General features: G+C 39.6%; 2 protein-coding genes and 1 long non-coding RNA gene across 3 annotated transcripts in view; 1 reads left to right on the plus strand and 2 right to left on the minus strand.

The window, feature by feature from the left end:
• The window catches only part of LOC133645695 (uncharacterized), a 67047-nt gene that overhangs the window by 8095 nt on the left and 37577 nt on the right, over positions 1–21375 (plus strand). The window lies entirely within an intron of this gene.
• Positions 8373–10761, minus strand: LOC133645694 (cytochrome P450 1B1-like). The gene has a single exon (XM_062040555.1). The coding sequence runs from the start codon at positions 10520–10522 to the stop codon at positions 8948–8950; it is 1575 nt and encodes a 524-aa protein (XP_061896539.1). The 5' UTR covers positions 10523–10761; the 3' UTR covers positions 8373–8947.
• On the minus strand, positions 11535–14245 carry LOC133646542 (cytochrome P450 1B1-like). Its single transcript, XM_062042010.1, has one exon. It carries the CDS (start codon positions 14009–14011, stop codon positions 12434–12436), a length of 1578 nt encoding a protein of 525 aa, XP_061897994.1. The 5' UTR covers positions 14012–14245; the 3' UTR covers positions 11535–12433.

Raw genomic sequence — 21375 nt, forward strand, 5'->3', positions numbered from 1 at the left:
AGTGTATCTTGTGTTTTTTCTATGTAGATTTAATTTTAAAAAAAAATAAAATAAAAATAATAATAAAATAAAATAATTTTTTTTTTTTTTTTTAGAACAGGCCCGCGGGCGACTCATCTGGTCTTTACGGGTGACCTGGTGCCCGCGGGCACCGCGTTGGTGACCCCTGGATTAGAGTAATAGGAGTGAAACCCCAGGGACATGACTAAAGTGAGCAAGGAGCATTTGGACAATTATTGCAATAATACAGTGTGATGCATTGATGATTGTATGACTTCATTTTTACTTTTTAAATTGTGAGACTATTTATTCCTGTTATTCTAAGGAAAATATTTACTGAGGCCTTTTTTTCTTTGCAAAAAAAAGTGATTCATTCTGTTTTGATGTTTATGCTTTTGTGGGTTGGAACACACAGAATGACAGCGGTATTTTTTGTCTGCAACAATTTGGATAAAAAGTAAAGTTGCGGTGAGTAAGTTGGTGTTGAGGGCAGCCTTGTTGGAAAGACTGACACCAGCCAATACGCAGACGCAATTTTCCGCATGTGTTCCAGTAGAAGAAGAAGAAATAACTCTACCCCACTGTGTGTCATCTAGAAATGTCTCCAGCTTGCATGGTAAAAAAAAAATTGGCAGAGCTCTGACAGCGTAGCTGCATTGGTGTCAGCGGACGAAAGCGTGTGGGATTTTTCTCTGCGGCTTTGTGTATACGTGCAGCATGTGAATAAACCCCGTGATCAAAACTTTCAGCCTGTACATATTTTGTTTTTCTCACATTCAGCAGGTCAAAAGCTCTGGGGGAGTCTGTGGAGCAAAACTCAGAAGGTGAAAGAGAGTCTTTCAGCCGGACAGATTTCATGGATGTTTGGGGAAGTTGGAACCGGGGAAGGTTGGCTTGCCCGTTCCACCCTCTGAGGTCCTTGCGGTGTCAGAGCAAAGAGAGAGACAGTGATGGAGTGCACAGAATGTCTTCAGCCAGCTTAGTGTGTAGGAACCCAGTCAAAACAAGCCTCCATGTGGAGATAAAAGAGCCCAAGTTATGATGAGGATGATAAACCACGATCCCACATTTGGACTAATATTGATCTACTAAACTTGGAGTCAGGACACATTTGGAGTAGTTGATGCTTTGAGGTTTCTTAGACTAAAAAAAGGGGGATGGAAGCTATTAGCACCTCAGTCAATCAAGAGAAAACTATTTTGTGGACTTGCATGACTACAATGTTGAAATGTTATTGGAAATCTGACAAACGTTGGGGCAAGTGTAACATTAGCTGCTGTAACATGTTGCAATCGTGAGTCATCACTCATTTTCATTTTGAAGTACCTCAATCTAAAGTTACCAAGAAACGCATGGTCAGTTTGTGGAATATTAGAACTCAATAAAGACTACAATAAACATGGCACTGACACAATCTTTTAAGACACAATTAGAGACAAAAATATTTTTTCATAATCTTTTTCAAATCATGTCAGTAAAATGACAACCTGTGGATTGCCATAAAAAAAAGAATACCACATTTCTTAGCTGCCCGACAGTAGTTTCTTATCTTAAAATTGGCATCGTAACTTGTCTTCTGTAATTTGCTAACTTGCCCAACCTTTGAGACACATTTCCCAACTGAATCTGTGTGTCGGGGCTACACCTCTGCAGGTTTAAGCTTTGTGTGAGTGACAGGATGAAAAGCTCTCTGACTCGCTTAGGGAGGACTTGTGTGGCGCCACCTCATGGTATGCACGTATAGAAAATATATATGAGGCTGAATATGAGACATATCCGTCAAGTTTTGCATTTGAAAATAAGGGAAATTGCTTGTCCCCCTACTGCCTGCCGCACTGCACTATTCCCCTTGCGGACTGCTGTGCTGCTCGTGTATTTGTGTTTATTGGAAAGTTGAAATATGGAAATATCTAAATCAGGGGTGTCAAAAGTACGGCCCAAGGGCCGGATCAGGCCCGCGAACAGGTTTTATCCGGCCAGCGGGATGAGTTTGCCAAGTATAACATTTAACCTGAAATAAGTAATAAGTATACCAATTAACCGGACATTTTTGAATGAAAGAAACAGCTGTTTTAAATGTGTCCACTGGATGTTGCAATAGCAATTCTTTGTATCTTTGTAGATGATGCAACATATGTACAAAATAAACCACATGATGTTAGTACATCAGTCGAGGAAAACGAGTAAACTACATAAATAACTAATAATTAATAAATACTTTTACGGCTGTAAAATTATCTAAAATGGTTAGCATGTGTCAAGTACCAAGCAATAAATAATTAGATTTTGATATCTTGATAGATTAAAAATGAACACCAATGAGTTGACTGAAAAACATTATCACATAATTTATTCAGAAAATATAAATAACAACAAATAAAGATAGAATACTATTAACCACAAGATGTAAGTGTAAAACAAACCCCAACAACATTATGATTTGTACATTTTCAGAATGTGCTTGTTCTATTTTTAAACAAAGAAAACAATCTGAAGATGTCTTTATTTTTAAGTTATCGGGCCGTGATTTTACCAGTCTGGCCCACTTGGGAGTAGATTTTTCTCCATGTGGCCCCCGATCTAAAATGAGTTTGGCACCCCTGATCTAAATGATAGTATATATGTATGTAGCATCTTCAATCTGGCACACTTGATGTCTATAAATACTTTTGATTAACTTGATGTAAGATTACATTTCAATATACATTTGCTCGATTGTCCATATGTTAATTGAGTTAATCTTTGACTATCTGTGCTACATGAAGAATGCTGGAGAATTGACTTGTATACAGTATTGCAGATAAACTTTGTCATCTGTAGTGCAAATAAAAAACTCCCAACACATATACTCAAAAACAACACAAGTCAACATAACTGTGCCACACCAAGTAACATGTCCACTGAACCATGTGGACATTATAAAAGCACCATAAACATCTCATAATTACACCCATCTAATGCTACTACAAAGCATAGTAGGTAATTGCAAGTTAACAGGGTAGGAGTCTGACTTTCATATTCTCTTAATATACAATGTTTTATCGTTTTTACTTCGTATTCTAGTGCCGTCACGATCAGATGCAGGTTGTACTGTATTTTTGCATGTTTATTTTCTTTTGGAAAACTTCATTCTTCAATTTGGTTTTAAACCAATATGCTGAATTATGTCATTGCGCTCGGCGATCACGTGTGGAAACACACTGACACATTTTTCTTGCCCAACACCCAACAACCGACACCTATTTAATAATACCACCTTAACATTTGACAACCAAACAATTACACAAGACGACTTGGTAAAGAATCTGGGTATTATCTTCGACCCAACTCTCTCGTTTGAGTCACACATTAAGAGTGTTACTAAAACGGCCTTCTTTCATCTCCATAATATCGCTAAAATTCGTTCCATTTTGTCCACTAGCGACGCTGAGAACATTATTCATGCGTTCGTTACGTCTCGTCTCGATTACTGTAATGTATTATTTTCGGGTCTCCCTATGTCTAGCATTAAAAGATTATAGTTGGTACAAAATGCGGCTGCTAGACTCTTGACAACAACAAGAAAGTTTGATCATACTATGCCTATACTGGCTCACCTGCACTGGCTTCCTGTGCACTTAAGATGTGACTTTAAGGTTTTACTACTTACGTATAAAATACTACACGGTCTAGCTACATCCTATCTTGCTGACTGTATTGTACCATATGTCCCGGCAAGAAATCTGCGTTCAAAGAACTCCGGCTTATTAGTGATTCCCAGAGCCCAAAAAAAGTATGCGGGCTACAGAGCGTTTTCTATTCGGGCTCCAGTACTATGGAATGCCCTCCCGGTAACAGTTAGAGATGCTACCTCAGTAGAAGCATTTAAGTCCCATCTTAAAACTAATTTGTATACTCTAGCCTTTAAATAGACCCCCCTTTTTTAAACCAGTTGATCTGCCGTTTTCTTTTCTCCTCTGCCCCCTCGCCGGGTTATTCCGGTTCCGGTGACCATGGATGAAGTGCTGGCTGTCCAGAGTTGGGACCCGGGGTGGACCACTCGCCTGTGCATCGGTTGGGGACATCTCTGCGCTGCTGACCCGTCTCCGCTCGGGATGGTCTCCTGCTGGCCCCACTATGGACTGGACTCTCACTATTATGTTAGATCAGGGGTCACCAACCTTTTTGAAACCAAGGGCTACTTCTTGGGTACTGATTACTGCGAAGGGCTACCAGTTAGATACACACTTAAATAAATTGCCAGAAGTAGCCAATTTTCCTCAATTTACCTTTAACTCTGTTATTATTAATAATTAATGATATTTATCTTTGTGGAAACACTGATCATCTTAATGATTTCTCACAATAAATATATATAGAAACAGATAAATATCAATATGCAACACTTTATTTTTATATTTTCTCTAAGTGCACATTTTTCAAATTGAACATTTTCAAATGATCACTTCTAAGACAGTCTTGTGAAATCACAATATCCCATTTTAACTAGCTAGCCACTAACATTTTTTAAACAAATCATGAATTACTTTGCACCATGTTTGTACAAATAATAACTCATGTAAAATACAAAAGTAAACTCTCAAATTTTTAAATCATGTCACACTTTGAACTGGACACCAAATATGTTATCTGTTTCTTTGTCAGTTAGTGGGAAGCCTGACATTGCATGCTGTTAACTAGTGTGTTGTACTCTGGTGTGTAACTTGACACTGCAACTCTGAGTGAGTCTTGCAGATGTGCATCAGTGAGGCGTGTTCTGTGTTTGTTCTTGATGAAGTTCATGTCAGAAAAGGCTGATTCACAAAGATAAGATTTTTCCTCATTGTTTGCGGAACCTTCTTAATCTTTTGGACATAATTTCACAGCAATCTGGCCTTAAGCTTAATTATGATGAATGTAAAATGTTAAGGATCGGAAATCTAAAGGGAACGTCCTTTCGAATGAAATGCAAAGTGCCTGTTTTGTGGACAGATGGACCAGTTAACATACTTGGTGTTGTTGTCCCAGAAAATCTGGAAGATCTAGGCTCAGTAAATTATGATAATCGACTAAGAAAGCTGGACAAAATTATGCAATTATGGAAAGGGAAATCCCTAACCTTGTATGGTAAAATGTCTATTGCCAACTCGTTAATTATTCCTCAATTTATTTATTTGTTTTTGTCATTACCAGCTCCATCACAAAACTTTTTTAAGATTTATGAGCGGAGGGTCTTCGATTTTGTCTGGAACGGCAAACCAGAAAAGATTAAAAGAAAGGTTTTGTACAAAGAGTATGAATATGGGGGCCGGAACTTCTCAACCTTGAAGCTATGTGTCTGTCTTTAAAAGCATCAATTGTTCCAAATATGTATTTAAACATTGAGTTGTACACAAATGTCCTGTTGGACAAAAAACATGTACTGTATCAAAATAAATTGTATCCTTTTTTACAAGTGATCCCCTCCCAGAGAGTCTGCTGGGAAACATGGCGGGGTTCATAAAGGAAACAATCCACTCATAGTGGTGTTTTCAATTTTATGTGCCAGAAAAAAGAGACGATATTTTGCAGCAATTAATATGGATGAACTCTAATATTGTAATAGATGGAAAGCCTTTCTTTTGGAAAAATATTTTTGAAAGAGGAATCATTTTTGTCAATGATATTATCAATGAGAATGGTAAAATTATGAAGTATGATGAATTTAGAGCTATGTATGGTGATGCTTGCTCAAGCTTTTCATTTTATCAACTAACTGGAGTAATTGGGAAAAGATGGAAACAAATAATTAATTATGGAACTACTAAATTATTAGTTTGTAAACCTCTAATAAGAAATTCTAGTTGGCAAAAAGGAACTAAAATAAATAGCAAAATATATAATTTTTATTTAATAAAGAAATCTTTGAAGGCTGCCTCATACAACACAAATGGAAAATGGGAGGACTTTTTTGACTGCCTGTTGCCATGGGATGCCATATTCAAACTAATCTATAAAACCACTATCGATGTGCAAAATCGTTATTTTCAAATTAAAATTATTTATAATTTCTTACCCACAGGGAAAATGTTAAAATTATGGAATATGACAGAGTCAGATGATTGCCAATTTTGTTGTCAGGAGCCTGAATCCACCCTGCATTTGTTTTGGTATTGTCATATTGTGTCTTTGTTTTGGGTGGAAGTTGAAAAAATGTGTTTAAGGATTGGTTTGTTTATGAAGCTTAATGTGGTTTCTGTTATTTTAGGAGAGTTCATTGACAATCATGATTTAGTCAATTTAATTATAGTACTCGGTAAAATGTTTATTTTTAAGGCCAAAAACAGATATTCACTTAGTATTACTTTCTTTAAAACATTTATTCAGTATTTTCTAACTTTAGAAAGTTACATGGTTGAAAATGATAATGATGCCAAAAAACATAAAAAAAAAGATGAGAAGTCCTCAAAGGCTTATTTTGAAAGTATAATTATGTTTATAGATTATATAATATCTGTTGTTGTGTTCCCTAATTTGAGTGACCTGGACATAATCTGGACTGTACACAAATGCTTATTTTGAAAATGTAATTTTGTTTATAAATTATATGCAATCTGTTGTGTTCCCTAATTTTTTTCTGTGTACATGAATGAAGGTGTGTGTTGCTGAGTCCGACTTGGACATTATCTGGACTGGGCCTGGTTTAAAAAACCCTTTAAACAAATCTAATTTCATTGACAACCTGGTCTGTTGAAGATAAGGCCCTTTTTTAAAAAATAAAATAAAATAAGATAAATAAATAAAAAACATTTTCTTGGATAAAAAAGAAAGTAAAACAATATAAAAATAATTACATAAAAAATAGTAATTAATGAAAATGTTAGTGGACCAGCAGCCTATGCAATCATGTGTGCTTCAGGGACTGTGTCCCTTGCAGATGTGTTGTCTATGTTGTGGGAACCAGAATATTGGTAGCAGAAAGAAATAACCCCTTTTGTGTGAGTGGGTGTGGATGAGTGTGCATGGGGGAGGTTGTTTGGGTTGATGCACTGATTGAAAGTGTATCTTGTGTTTTTTGTATGTAGATTTTTTTTTTTTTTCTTAAATAAATAAAAAAAAAAAAAAAAAAAAAAAATTAAAAAAAAAAAAAAAATATATATATTTTTTTAGAACAGGCCCGCGGGCGACTCATCTGGTCCTTACGGGCGACCTGGTGCCCGCGGGCACCGCGTTGGTGACCCCTGTGTTAGATCCACTAAGGACTGTACTTAAAGGGGGGGTTACCCACATATGCGGTCCTCTCCAAGGTTTCTCATAGTCATTCACATCGACGTCCCTTATGTAGGCTCTGTACCGAGGATGTCGTTGTGGCTTGTGCAGCCCTTTGAGACTTTTGTGATTTAGGGCTATATAAATAAAAATTGATTGATTGATTGATTGAACATGGTGCCCTAGTCAAAAGGTTAGGACACCCCTTGCATAAGACAACCCATCTTTTTCAGACATTTTTGTAGTAAAAAAAGAAAGTCTTGTATTCTGATCAATGTGGTAGCATGTATCTTAGCGTGATATAATAATATGTATATAATATAATATATAATATATATAATAATATAATATTCAGGTAATTCAGAATCAAATCTCCTGCGATTGAAATTTTTGACTATTCAACAGACAGCCTTAACCTGAACAGTCTAGTTGCGACCGATTCAATGTCCTGAGAATATAATAAAATGGATGAATGACAATATCCATGGACATGAATGTAGCAACATTAGGTAAACATGCACAATTTAATAAGATGGCTGTCAGTTTATGTTACACTCTACAACAACAACGAATTACGGTGGAATGTAATAAAGCTTCAAAAGTCGGCTAAGAGTAATCGTACAGTTTTATCAAATGATTGTAATCATTAGTTGGGATAACTTCCGGAAGCCAATCAAGGATGGAGTAGCGATTTGTCACACAACTTTAGATGATTTAGTGGATTTGAAACATGTTGGGACTGGACCACTATTGTAATTGTGTTATATATTTATTCAGCAATCTTTGCAATATTTCAACTAGTACTTTCCAAGAATAAAACATTCACTTAATCATTAAATGAGGCCTGACAGTAGCCTGTCAATTTGTTTGATTATTTACTAAACCCAAAACAATCATTGCTGTTGAAAGTACACAAAGACCTGTGTTAAACATTAATGACTGGCTGCTGTAGTGAGTCACGGCCTGCTTGGTAAGGGTTCAGGGCAAGAGCGACACGGGCCAGTAGCCCATATTAATCTTTTACAGCAGCACTGAGACCAGACTTTGAGTGCTATTAATAGCTCTTTGACCTCACTGGCCTTTTTTTATACTCGCCGCTCCCGCTGACACACCACACGTTCACCTGTAAGTTTGTGTAATTCTTTATTTTACTTGTGAGGTTTTAGTCCCACACCACAGTACATATTTGTCAAGTTTATTATAAAAAAATAGGGTTTATATATGGTAATTTCAGCTCTCTTCTCAGGTAATGTGGTATTGAGTGATGACTTTAACTAACCTGTCTGAAATAGTTTAGACCACAATATGATAAACGAGTACACCTTCACAATTCAATGAGATTCCTTCTTTTTTTTTTTTTACAAACATAATCACACCTCTATAGATATTACTTGAATATGTACATTTAGAATGTGATGCACCACACACTGCATGCTGTTTTGAACAAAAATAATTTCATATGATCTGCCAGGCGCAGATTACTTCAAAAACTCTGTACTCTGCGGTATTAAGGTATATAAAGACCCGCAAGTACATACATGTACATGTACATTCACATAGCTCGTGTATATATTATATAACATAATGTTTATTTGCTCTGATTTTTCAAATGTGGAAGAGCATTTTAAAATAAAAGTAAAATAATACATACATGCATACAAATCAGCTTTGGGACAAATAATAAAATAATAGTACAAATAGTACTTATGATAGTTCTGTTTTATTGAGCAAGAAGTGTCTCTCTCCTGCGTTTGGCAGTTATGTTAAAATCTAAAGGCTTTAGTGTTAAACCGTAAGAACAATTGAGGGACACGTCTTTATCAGGGCATTTTTCAAAGTGACATTGCTGAAGAAGGATCGCAGAGAACAAGAAGATCTCCACCTTGGCAATTTGGTCTCCAATGCATCTTCTTTTCCCCGCAGAGAAGATCATAACATTGTTAGTGAGATCCTTGTCTAGGGAGCCGTTTTCATCAATGAAGCGTGAGGGGTCAAAGATGTGCGGGTCCTCCCACTTCAGGGGGTCATGATTGATGGACCATTGATTGATGAAGACCACCGTGTCTTTTGGAATGTGATGACCCTCAATGGTGACGTCTGAGGTTGTTGAGTGGGGGATTGTAAGCGGCACGAAACTGGTGAATCGCATTGTTTCATAGATGAAGGCATCCAGGTACGCCAGGGGACCTCTGTCATCCACAGAGGGCAGCCTGTTTGGCCCCACCACCGTGTCAATGAGCTGATGAAGCTCTGTTTGAATTTTAGGGTGTTTCACCAGGAGTAGCAGGATCCATTCTAGAGCAGTGGAAACAGTATCCAGACCTGCACCGATGAGATCGGACACCGTCCCTTCAGTGTAGCCTTTAGTGAGACCGTTCTCGCTCTCAGTCTTGTCAATGACACTGATGATGGCATCACTCATATCCCGGGTTACCTCTGGATCAAACGTATTTCTGTGCTCTTCCACTTTATTCTGGACAAACCCAAAAAACTCCTTGTTAATGTTTTTGAAGTTCTTGAAAACACTGCGGACAGGATTGGGGAAAGACTGAAGCCACGGCATCACATCCACCAAGCTGCCAGCTCCAACAGTCTCTCCAAACTTATGTACCCTCTGTAACAAGGCTCGGAACTCGGCATCATCGTGTCCGTAACGTTTTCCGAAGCACAAGGCACAAATCACATTAGCTGCAGCTACTGTCAGCTCATGAGTGGGGTTGAAATACTGGGCATGAGAGCCGAGTTTGAAGAAAATCTCAACCAATTCCTTAGCTTCGGCCACAATTTGCTGCTCAAATGCTTTTTTGGTTTGGCTGTTGGCAGATGAGAACGCTCTGATTGTTGACTGAGCAACTTTTCTGTGCATCTTCCACTCTTTGCTGTAATTAGTAAAAGTCATGCTTTTCCCTCCTGACACGCACTGAAAAGACACAAAGTCCGGTCTGCCGGCAAACTCCTTGCTGTGCTGTATCAGGGCCTGACGTATCACCCTGTTTCCGTTCAGCACAACAATGTCACTGCAACCTAGCCGTATCTGGTATACGTTACCATATTTCTTCGCTAGTTTGGCGAAGGTGATGTGAGGCATCGGACCCAGCTGCATAGCATTCCCCACAACGGGCCATGCGAAGGGTCCCGGCAGCTTTGTCTTGCGCCGGAGGTTCCTCATCCACAGACTGGCCTCCAGACACATAAGAAAAATAAAAGATGCAACCAGAGCAGGCTGGAGCTGGCCACTCCATTCTCTGGTAATGCCGCTGCTCTTCACAGCAAACTCAGCGTCAACTTGAGCCATAGTGTTATCCCTTATTTGTTTGTTCCAAAAAATTTGATCAACTCAAAGCTTTAAATAATTCCGAGAAGTTCAGCTTGAGTTAATATAGTCCCATCCAAGGTCTTTCTGGTATGTGTTCATTTATCACGATTGATAAAAATAAAGGACTTCAAGCAGAACTCCTAGTTTGGCAGCCCCTCCAAAGCAGGCTAATGACGATATCTTGATTAGGCTGAGCTGTTAGCTGTGGTTCGGCTCATCTTCAGATGACCACTTTAGAAGAAAGCAGATTCAAACCTTCCCTTATATGCGTCTCTACGGTGGGAGGGGTCCGCAACTCAGGTTTTTTTCAATATGGTTTCTCCCCTCCCATTTTGACCACAGTTTGCAGACCTTAGTCCTACTTAGGCCTCCTTCCACGAGCATCCCTTGTAGAATACGTAGCAGAGGAGATACTTCATAGGCCATGTTGCCAAGATCTAGATATTTATGGTCTGTGTGCAAGATAAACACGTAGAATGGAAGGTGTTTTTCTTTTAAAAGATGTCCTGTAAATTAGGTTTGATAATATGTATCATTAATGATCATGTTTATTACCCCTAATTAATCAATTATGCAGGATATATAAAGGTACAATATATGATCATATATTGCTGTATGCCCGTTCATGCTAAAATAAACAACAAATGTTTCCCAAGTGATGCATCTGTTTCAATTCTGTCTGTATAGAGCAAACCGATTTGAGAACACAGGACTCAAGCATGTGTGGATGTGAGTGCTTGTGCAACTTAAAAACTCATTAGCTTGTGGTTTGGTGATATGCAGCCTCAAATCAAGGTTTGTTTCGCCCAAAAACAACAAGTAATGACAAACAATGGTGGCTTCATATTGCTGCCACATGTGTGATAGTATGGCCGACATAAAACCTCACTTGATGTGGAAGTCAGAGATGCGCTAGTTTTGTGGGCCTTAATCTAATCACAAAGAATAGCATAAAATCAAGTCCAGACTCAGAAAACAACACATTGTTGACAGTTTTTATTGTTAATACTTTTTTCAGATATAGCTTATTTCATCATATAAGGCCAACACACGAAGCCCAGCTGAGGAGTTGGTTGCAAAACAAAAAAAACATGCACTGAGCGTGCAGGAATAAAGAGGGCGCAGGAACATCCGTGTAGCTTTGAAAACCTTGTAAACAAACATGGTGATGATAATGCCTCTTGGAAGAAAAAAAACATCTGCAATGTGTGTACTGCTGGGAATGAGGTTTGGCGTGCGGCGCTCGGGGAAACACTTGGCGCACAAAAAAAAAGTGTCTGCATATTTTTTCTGATGGATGCTCCTTGATGAAAGACTTCCTCTTCACTTTCCAAGTTTTCTTTTCCCTTCCATCATCACATTTCATTTCATGCGTTCACATACTTTTGATTACAGTAGATAGTGTGATAGATAACATTTATACTTTACACTTTATTTATACTTGTTACTGTATTGTCATGCTCAAAACTTGTAAAAAATCAGTGAAAAAGCATGACGTGACAAAGGTTAAATATAGTCAAAGATTGAGAACAAGTGACTAACATTCGCTTACGTTATAATGTTAGTTTAAATGGACATTTGTGGGATGTGGCTAGGCTCCTGTGCACATCTTACACATACATGCTCATACAAAACTAGCATTTACCTCTTAATAAACATGTACAAAATGGAAAACTTCTTGCATTAAAACTATTAACCTGAATTCCTACTCATTAACATTACAGCTTCCACACTGTACTCTCAACAGCAATGCATGTTTAAATATATTAAATAGTAACATTTTCAACAGAACTCAGTGCAGGTTTGCTGATATTCACTGTTAAATGTCACTGGTGGGGTAGTGTGGGGAAGTCTCTGCTGGTTTTAATTCCCAGTTTTAGTGCATACCACTCACACTGGGGAAAACAAGTCAAGTAACTTTCCTCTGAGCTTGGCGCTGACACAGTACCTGAGGGGCTTCAGTGAGAGCCCGTAGGAACAGTCCTGAGTGACGGGTTGGGAGGGGTCGCTCGCTAAGCTACACTGGTGCAGCAAGACCGCCGTGAATAAAAACACTTCCACCTTGGCGATCTGGTCACCAATACAGCGCCGCTTACCTGTTGAGAAAATCATAACACTGTTGGTGATGTCTTTATCGAGGGCCCCGTTTTCACTCAGGAAGCGCGAGGGCTCAAATATATGCGGATCCTTCCATTTCAGAGGGTCATGGTTGACGGACCACTGGTTGATGAAGACCACTGTGTCTTTGGGGATGTTGAGACCCTCGATGGTGACATCGCAGGTAGTGGAATGGGGGATGGTGAGCGGGACGAAGCTGGTAAAACGCATGGTCTCGTAGATGAAGGCATCCAGGTATGCCAAGCGGATGCGATCTTCTGTTGAGGGAAGTCTGTCTGGACCCACCACTTTGTCTATGAGGTCATGTAGCTTAGCTTGCTCCTCTGGATATTTGACCAGGACCAGGATGATCCACTGCATGATGGTGGATATTGTGTCTTGGCCTGCCCCGATTAGATCTGTCACTGTCGCTTCTACAAAGTCTTTTGTCAGGCCGCTCTCTTTTCCGTGCTCGATCACGTTGATGATGGCGTCACTCATGTCTCGGGTCACATCTGGACTGAAGGACTCTCTGTGCTCTATCACTTTATCTGTCACATATGCAAAAAACTCCTCGTTGAGACTTTTAAAGTTTTCGTAGATGCTGCGGACCGGGTTGGGGAAGGACTGCAGCCAGGGCATGACATCTACCAAGCTGCCTGCGCCGACGGTCTCACCAAATTTGGCCAACCTTGTCAACATTGTCCTGAACTCCAGGTCGTCGTGGCCGTATCGCCTCCCGAAGCAAAGCGCGCACAGGACGTTAGCGGCGGCTACTGTGAACTCATGAGAAGGGTCAAAATACCGTCCATCCGCGCTGTGATGCAAGAAGGCCCGCACCAGTTCCAAAGCCTCTGCCATAACGTGCTGCTCAAAGGCTTTCCTGGTTTGACTGTTTGCGGAGGAAAAGGCTCTCAGGCTGGACTGTGCAATTTTCCTGTGTGCCCTCCACTGTTTGCTGTAATTAGTAAATGTTAGGCTCCTGCCTCCAGAGATCATCTGGAAGGAAAGAAAGTTTGGCCTGCCTGCAAACTCCTTGCTGTGCTGTATGAGAGCCTGACGTATCGCCCTGTCTCCGTTCAGCACCACAATGTCACTGCAACCTAGCCGTATCTGGTACACGTTACCATATTTCTTGGCTAGTCTGGCGAAGGTGATGTGAGGCATCTGACCCAGCTGCATGGCGTTGCCCACTACAGGCCAGGCGAAGGGTCCCGGCAGCCTTCTCTTGAGCCTCAGGTTCCTGAACCACAGGCAGGCTTCCAAGCAGAAGAAGAAGATAAAAGATGCAACCAGAGCAGGCTGGACCTGTCCGCTCCATTCTCGCATAATGCTGCTGCTCTTCATGCCAAAGTCAGTGTCCACTGCCATCAGGACAAATATTCTTCCAAATAGAAAAAAAAAGAAACCTTAAATTTATGGGCTCAAAATGTGCTCAAAATGTAGTTTTTAGGTTTAGAGAGTAAAAATAAATCTGTTTTCCCTAATCGGGTAGGATGAAAATGTCAGAAAAGTTTACCAAGTCTAGGAATTTATTATAATAAAGACCCAGAGAGAGAGAGAAAAAAAATCAATAAAAAGAGTTTGGTTGAAGTTTTTTTTGCAGATGATTTAAGGTTTGAGTGTCTGCCTTGAGCTTCCACCACCTTCTTATATGTTTTGCTTTTAGTGGGCAGGGCTCCGGATAAATTTCATACTCCTCCCATTGTGGAAGTCCTGCAGACCCCCACTACATTATCTCCCTGCCGCCTAGCGTTCTTGGAGGGGGAGGCGCGCGTCCGCGAGCAGACTCAACGGGAGCGTGCAGGCAGCAGGAACGAGCGCCGCTGGAGAGGAGAGTCAGCAATGTCTGTGTCAGAGACACAGCAACTGGTGACCGATGCAGAAGGAAACGTGTCGCGCCAATTTGTCTTACTAATTGGAGGACTGGCGGCGCTTTCATTTGTCCATGTGCAACTTTTTTTCTACTTTTCTCCTGTGGAAGACTCATTAGGCGCCAGAAAAAATAATTTAAAACGGTTGGTGTAACTCTTGGTAGAGTTTCCTAGTTGTAGTTAATTTGTGCTCTGTAGACGATTGATTTAATGCAATGATAATTTGTTTGGATCTGAGTGGACTTGAGCGAGTGGATATCCAAAAGTTGCTTGGATTAAATGAATGCAGCTGTCTAATAATGGGCTCTAAAGGGGGGTTAGTATAATTCCACACGACAATAATCTTTAAAATATTCAGTAGTTTGAATAACTGAGCTAAAATTGCATTTCTATCAATGCACTTTTAATCATCAGTTGTGATGCCAACAAAACCATAATGCCACTTAAGTAAATAATTTGTAAATAATAGAAAACAAATGAAACATGCTGGATATAAGCACACCAATATGTTTAAAATATCCCACACAATCATTTAGGGCTGGTACAATAAACAGGCACCATAATTCGGGGCAGACAAGACATCAAATATTAATATCTGACTTTGCGGCAACATCATATTTTATGCTGCACATACTGTACATTCTGCAGTGTTGCATGAGAGAGGAGATCACATCATAGCACAGAGAAGTTTAGTTGGCCCACTTTTACCAACTCTTTAGATGTACACATAAATACGACTTCTGCAGAACTTTTGCTTTTAATTAACTGTGTTGTATACATCATGCCTAAATGATGTAAACAAACAGGAAATGTGTCATTCTTTCACGTTAATTGTCCTACAAAAAGGCATTTACAGATATCAAGTTCTGCTATTTCCGAGCCCGGAAGGCATTTGTCTTTTGAAATGTGGCGTGGCTAAGACCCAAATCCTCCACAATGATTCCTGGGTTAACCAGAGCCATAGCAATGTCTTTGAATACCCTGCAGTGGGGATGACTGCTTCGTCTATATTCCTATGGGGGGAAACCATCCCCTCCTTCTCCTCCTCCTCCTCCCTCGTTGCCTGAGTCTGCTCCTTGCACACATGTGGCCACTTGCATCCCCATCACACTAATTAGAGCCAGGTTTGTGGCTGGGGAAGAGGGTGGTAGGGTGTTGGGGAGTCCATGGGGGTGGGGGGGGGAAGTGTCATGTGTGCATTTAGCGTGTGGCTGCTGTGTTTGCCTGTGATTACCTCTTGTAACCTGGCAGTGAGAGGCTGCCCCTGACCTGGCGTTGACTCTAGATGAGACCAGTGTGTGTGTGTGTGTGTAAAGGGGGGTTATTATATACACTGCATGTGCTAGTGGGTGGGGGCAGGACCAATGGCAGACCAGGCTGCTCTGGCTCTGGAGCTAATCATTGTTTACTAGTCTCATTTCCACTTCTCAGTGAGCTACTGTCACGCACAGCACCGACGGGGAGGAAGCAAGAGGGAAAGAGGGTTGGATTTTGGATCGCGTTGGGGGGTTTGCAGCAGTGAGAGCAAAACCAGGGGGCCAACAGGCAGTTGGGGAGCTGGCGGGACTGAGGAAAAAGAAATGTAGACTGAACACAGGGGCTTTTTTTAGGTGGGGGCACTGAGAAAAAGCAGCATTCAAAAATCAACAGAGACAGTAAGGGCACCAACAAAAACAACCTGCGGACAAACGCCACCTCAAACAACCAGGAGGTAACCACTGGGCATTTGTGCTCAAACATGCATATGCCTTTTATGCCAGACCACAATGCTCCGAGGGAACGTTAACCGGACAACATTGTCCTGTCCTGCGATTGTTTGAAAAAACAAACATTTCAAGTGTTTCAAAATGGTACAAGTAAGAAGTATGTTGTGACATGCTGCAAAAAGGAGCAACACCACTCTATTTAAGTGACATATCAAGGCTGATGGTTTGGCGCAAATGTTTGATATTTTGCTCTAAAAATGTCAATGTGTACTCTACGACTGTAGGAATGTTACTTTCCATTTATTTTCCTAGGCTGCTGTGCTTGAAATAAAATTCATAATTTGAAATAGGAGCACCATGGTTTGTTCCCAACTGGAGTAATTTGACAAAGCACCCGAGATCGTTCGCGTGCAGCCGTACATGCAACCTGATATAAGATTGGCTCAATTAGAATGTCACGGAGGCCTCTGGGTCCTGTGTTAATTTGGAATAAATAAAAAAAACTGTGAATCTGGTTATTGTGAAATATTGCTTTCACTTGTGTCAGATGAAGAAAAAAAAAAATCAACCGTTACTAAGAGAGTGAGCATTTTGGACATTTTTAGGAATTCTTCAAGATCTGCAGAGTGCTTCCAAAAGTCTATTTGTTTAGGTTTTGTAGCTAAATATAGCTGTAACATATGTACAAACATACATAGCAGGCTATGATTACATGGCGTAACCCCCACTTATGCCCTAGTCTACATCATGAGAAACACACCACAATGCCACATTTGGGTTTAACACATAAAAAAGACCCTAGAGGAAGTTTTGCACCCAATAGATAACATTTATATTACCTCAATTTCACGCATTTCATAAACTTCTCCAATAGGAAATGATGTCAATCTAATTAATTGAGAGAATTAGTTTTACATGCAGAAATTCATGCAAAATCCAAATGCATGACGAACGAAATATATAAATAAACATTTATCGCCACTTTTACCTTTATTGAAGACTCTTTTTTGATAAACACAGTGCTGAGCAGCAAGGGACAGGGGCAAATGGTAAATGGGTTGTACTTGTATAGCGCTTTTCTACCTTTTTTTAAGGAACTCAAAGCGCTTTGACACTATTCCCACATTCACCCATTCACACACACACATTCACACACTGATGGCGGGAGCTGCCATGCACGGCGCTAACCAGGCCCATCAGGAGCAAGGGTGAAGTGTCTTGCTCAAGGACACAACGGACGTGACTAGGATGGTAGAAGGTGGGGATTGAACCAGTAACCCTCAGATTGCTGGCACGGCCACTCTCCCAACTTCGCCACGCCGCCCCCAAAGGAGACAGACGGTGCCTTTGTTCTTTATTTTGACTTCTCTCTGGAATTCAACAGCGTTTTCACCTTCTTTATCAAAGTGCTGGCACTTGCAACGTTCTTTGTAGCGCCAAGACATGCTTTGTACACAGTTAGGCTCACACAGTGTATTGATAACGCAACAAAACTGAGACACCAACGTGTGAGATTCTCTTATTCTACTGAATGATACTCAGGCAAATGGACTAGTTTGTGAGGTGCGATGATTGGCCATACAATAAACAAGACAGTTTTTCAAGGTACCGCAGAATATTACTATAATGCACTCATTACACATATTTGATTTTGACAACAATCATTTTATTTTTACAATACTGGGGCTTCCATAAACCCTGATTTTTACAGGCAATTCATATTTTAACATTGTTCAGCTAAACGTTATTATTATTAGGAAATAAAACAGTCAGTTTTAAAATTGATTACATATAACAAAGACGTGAAGAAGATATAGTAGATGTGCTGCAGAAACACATTCCCCATTCTTAAATTTGTGAAGCAAGTTTAAGAAGAAGTTTATCACTCTTCAGAGTACAAAGTAAGGACAAAATATTTTAATATCAAGTGTATGGTGCAACGCATGCACCCCCTAGAGGGCCGCCAAAAATGATCTGTTTGTCAGCTGTGGTCAGTTTGGGTCGCAGCAGTACTCAGTTGTAATACACTTTTCCACCACTTGTGACAGCAATATCACCATCAAACAAACAGAAAAAGTCTGGAGCTAAAGTCATAGAGAAGTTTGTTTAGCACAAAAAATGTGACTAAAGTGGTGAAGCTGTATTTTCATTTGCACTTTAATTTTATTGACTGTTTATTAAAGAAACTTTGTGGTCAACACATGGTTTTATAACATTTGACAAGATTTGTCCTGTTAAACTGTAAGTAGGTTAGATATATCGGTAATTATTGAATACGAATAAAATCAAGAATTAGATTACTAATTCAGTGGTAATATTTGAGTTGGCCCCCGGCTCCCTTTGTAGTGACAAACATTGGGGCCCAAGGTCGAAAAGATTAAGAATCCCTGTTCTATGGCACTGTATATACTGTATACATTACTTCATAAAACTACTGTAGTTGTTTGTAGTACATTCATTTTATTGCATTGTTTTTCATGCATTTCTTATCTACAATTTTGCCTGTTACATGTTAACATCTTGCAGTTTTGGGGCTGGGGGAGCACAGATTAAATTGATTTCAATTCGTTTTAATGGGAGATGTTGACTTAAGATTCAAGTGTTTTGAGTTAGAAGCTTAGTCATAGAGCCAATTACGCTCCTGAGTTGAGGTACTACTGTACTGTAATGTGGAACATAATGTGCATACTTCAATCCTGTTAATAAAATGGTTCAACTTTGGTTTAGGAACCTTATGAAAAATGAAATAAAGTTGCCTGAAATGGGTGACAACCTATTTGTACTTGTATTATCAGGTTTACAGTTTTAAAACGACTGAAATATACGTTAATTTTCAAAGAAGCAAATTCAGTGGACTGGACCAATGATGGTGACAGACTTCCCGGGAAAGTTCTGTTTTTTTGTTAGGTAAATAAATGCAATTATTGAATTCCAATTGTATTCAAACATCCTTCAGAACAAGTCTGTTCAATTGAATCTGTTTTGAAGAAGTGTTGCCAAAACTGGAAAAAGTTCATTATATTAATTCTTGTTAAATATACCAGTTTCTTCTATTCAGACAAGATTTTGGTATACAAGATCTATTCTACCGAAATCTCCTCTGATTAGAAAAAACTAGAATGTATTTTGCCAAAGCGTAATAAAAATCCAAAGAAAAGCAAAGGATTAATTTCAATCAAGGCTCGCTGAACTGAGCTCTCTTAAGAGGTGCACTGACCGCATAGGTACTTAACTTTAAACTTGTGTAGTGAAGTTATGTAGATGGAGATTATTAAAGGTCCCATTTTTTCATCCTTGCATAAACAAAAAAAGAACAGTGCTTTATCGTACACTACAGTAATAGACTCCCCAGAAACACAGCACGTTCTGTTTTTATTGTTAAGTAGTTAAATGCAATAATTGAATTCAAATCTTCTCCTGCTGTTTCCAGTGTGTGCAGGCTGCGTGATGGAAGTTCACTGCGTGGCACCCAGCACAGCAGCCATGTATTATGTACAGTATACAGATATTTCTTTCTAATCCCCTTGAGTTTTTGCGTGCTTGGGGAGCCGAGCGGGGATGAGCTCGCGTGCCACACCGGCCTGGCGTGCACGTACCTCGGCCACTGAACTCCGGCTACCCAGGGGAGCGGGGAGCGGGGCGGTGGGGGCTTGGGCGGAGGAGGGGGTGTGGAGCTGCACAGAGAGATTAAAATGAGACAAGGGAGAGAGTGCAGGGAGAAATGGCTTCCAGTTGACCCCGAGTTTTGCGGGACACTTGGTTAAGATCTCACCGTTGAAAAACACAAATTAAATGTCACCATGGCAATAAGCAATGGGAAGCCGAGGGAAAATCAATAATACAACCAAAAACAGGATTGATCACAATCACAAAATTAAAAATGATGGTAAGTCTTGATGAGGCACTATTGAGAGTGTTTGAATTTAAAAAGATGGTGTGACAAGTGTGTTGAAGACTATTTTCTTCAAACGCAATAGCTTTTGCTTTAAAGGGGAACTGCACTTTTTTCACCCACAATCCTTCTGTGAGACAAGGACACACATTTTTCCCCTTTTCTGTGCATTCCAAATAGTGAAAAACTGATTGTACAAGGCGGCTGACAGCGCAAAATTCATCCACTATGACTATAAAGCGCTCTAAAAAAACATCCAAAAACTGCCAAAACTTACCCTGACCTGAATAATAACCAAACTATAGCAACAATATTATTGTAAAAGCTAACACTACCAAACTACTTTGCTCACACTGCTCCTCAGACCACGAGCTAGTAGCCGGCTACTAGCCAGGAGGTAGCTTGAGCTGCTAACAATGTTGGTTGTGACCCGCAATAAGATAAAGAAGTAAGCTGCCTCTGCTGCTGCTGTATTGCCTTTGAGTTAGTTAAAAATTATGCTTTTTTATCCGTCTTGCATCTCACCTGTACAGCAGAAGGTTGTGGCATCGAGCCAAGTTGGTCGACTTTGAAAATCCACAAACTTGATACTATATGGCTCTCAACAGATGGAACGCGGCATAAAACCATCCCAGCAACCTCGCAAGGAAACATGTTTTATCTGAAGAGTGGGTATTAGTGAGAATGTACCAGCTCAAGGAGAGCACAAGTGCTCAAAGATACAACCATCCCATCAGTTGGCATCCCAGTGTGAACGGACATTGAAAGTCACTGTTTTATGTTATTATTTGAAACGTTTAGTGCAGGGGTCCCCAAACTACGGCCCACGGGCCGGATCCGGCCCCCCAGCATCCAAAATCCGGCCCACAGGAAGTCCCAAGTTAAAATGTTTTTTATTTTTTATTGTAATTGTTTTAATTTTTTATTTTTAATCTTTCCTTTCTAATCCATTTTCTACCGCTTGTTACTCTTGGTGTCTCCTAGCCACTCAGGCAAATCATTTTGTCTAAAAATGAATGTTCCCATCGATAACGTGACAATGTTAAATGTTGATGAACATCAATGTTAATTGATGTTAAATGACAAAACGGATTATAAAGACAATGTATACAGTATATGTATATATATACATATATATATATATATATATATATATATATATATATATATATATATATATATATATATATATATATATATATATATATATATATATATATATATATATATATATATATATATATATATATACATACATATATA

Source organism: Entelurus aequoreus, linkage group LG03 (assembly GCF_033978785.1).
Source record: "Entelurus aequoreus isolate RoL-2023_Sb linkage group LG03, RoL_Eaeq_v1.1, whole genome shotgun sequence".
NCBI lineage: Eukaryota > Metazoa > Chordata > Actinopteri > Syngnathiformes > Syngnathidae > Entelurus > Entelurus aequoreus.

What these genes read in the sequence shown, in the direction of transcription:
- LOC133645694 (XM_062040555.1), bottom strand. Translation starts at nt 10,522, where the DNA reads ATGGCTCAAGTTGACGCTGAGTTTGCTGTGAAGAGCAGCGGCATTACC.
- LOC133646542 (XM_062042010.1), bottom strand. Translation starts at nt 14,011, where the DNA reads ATGGCAGTGGACACTGACTTTGGCATGAAGAGCAGCAGCATTATGCGA.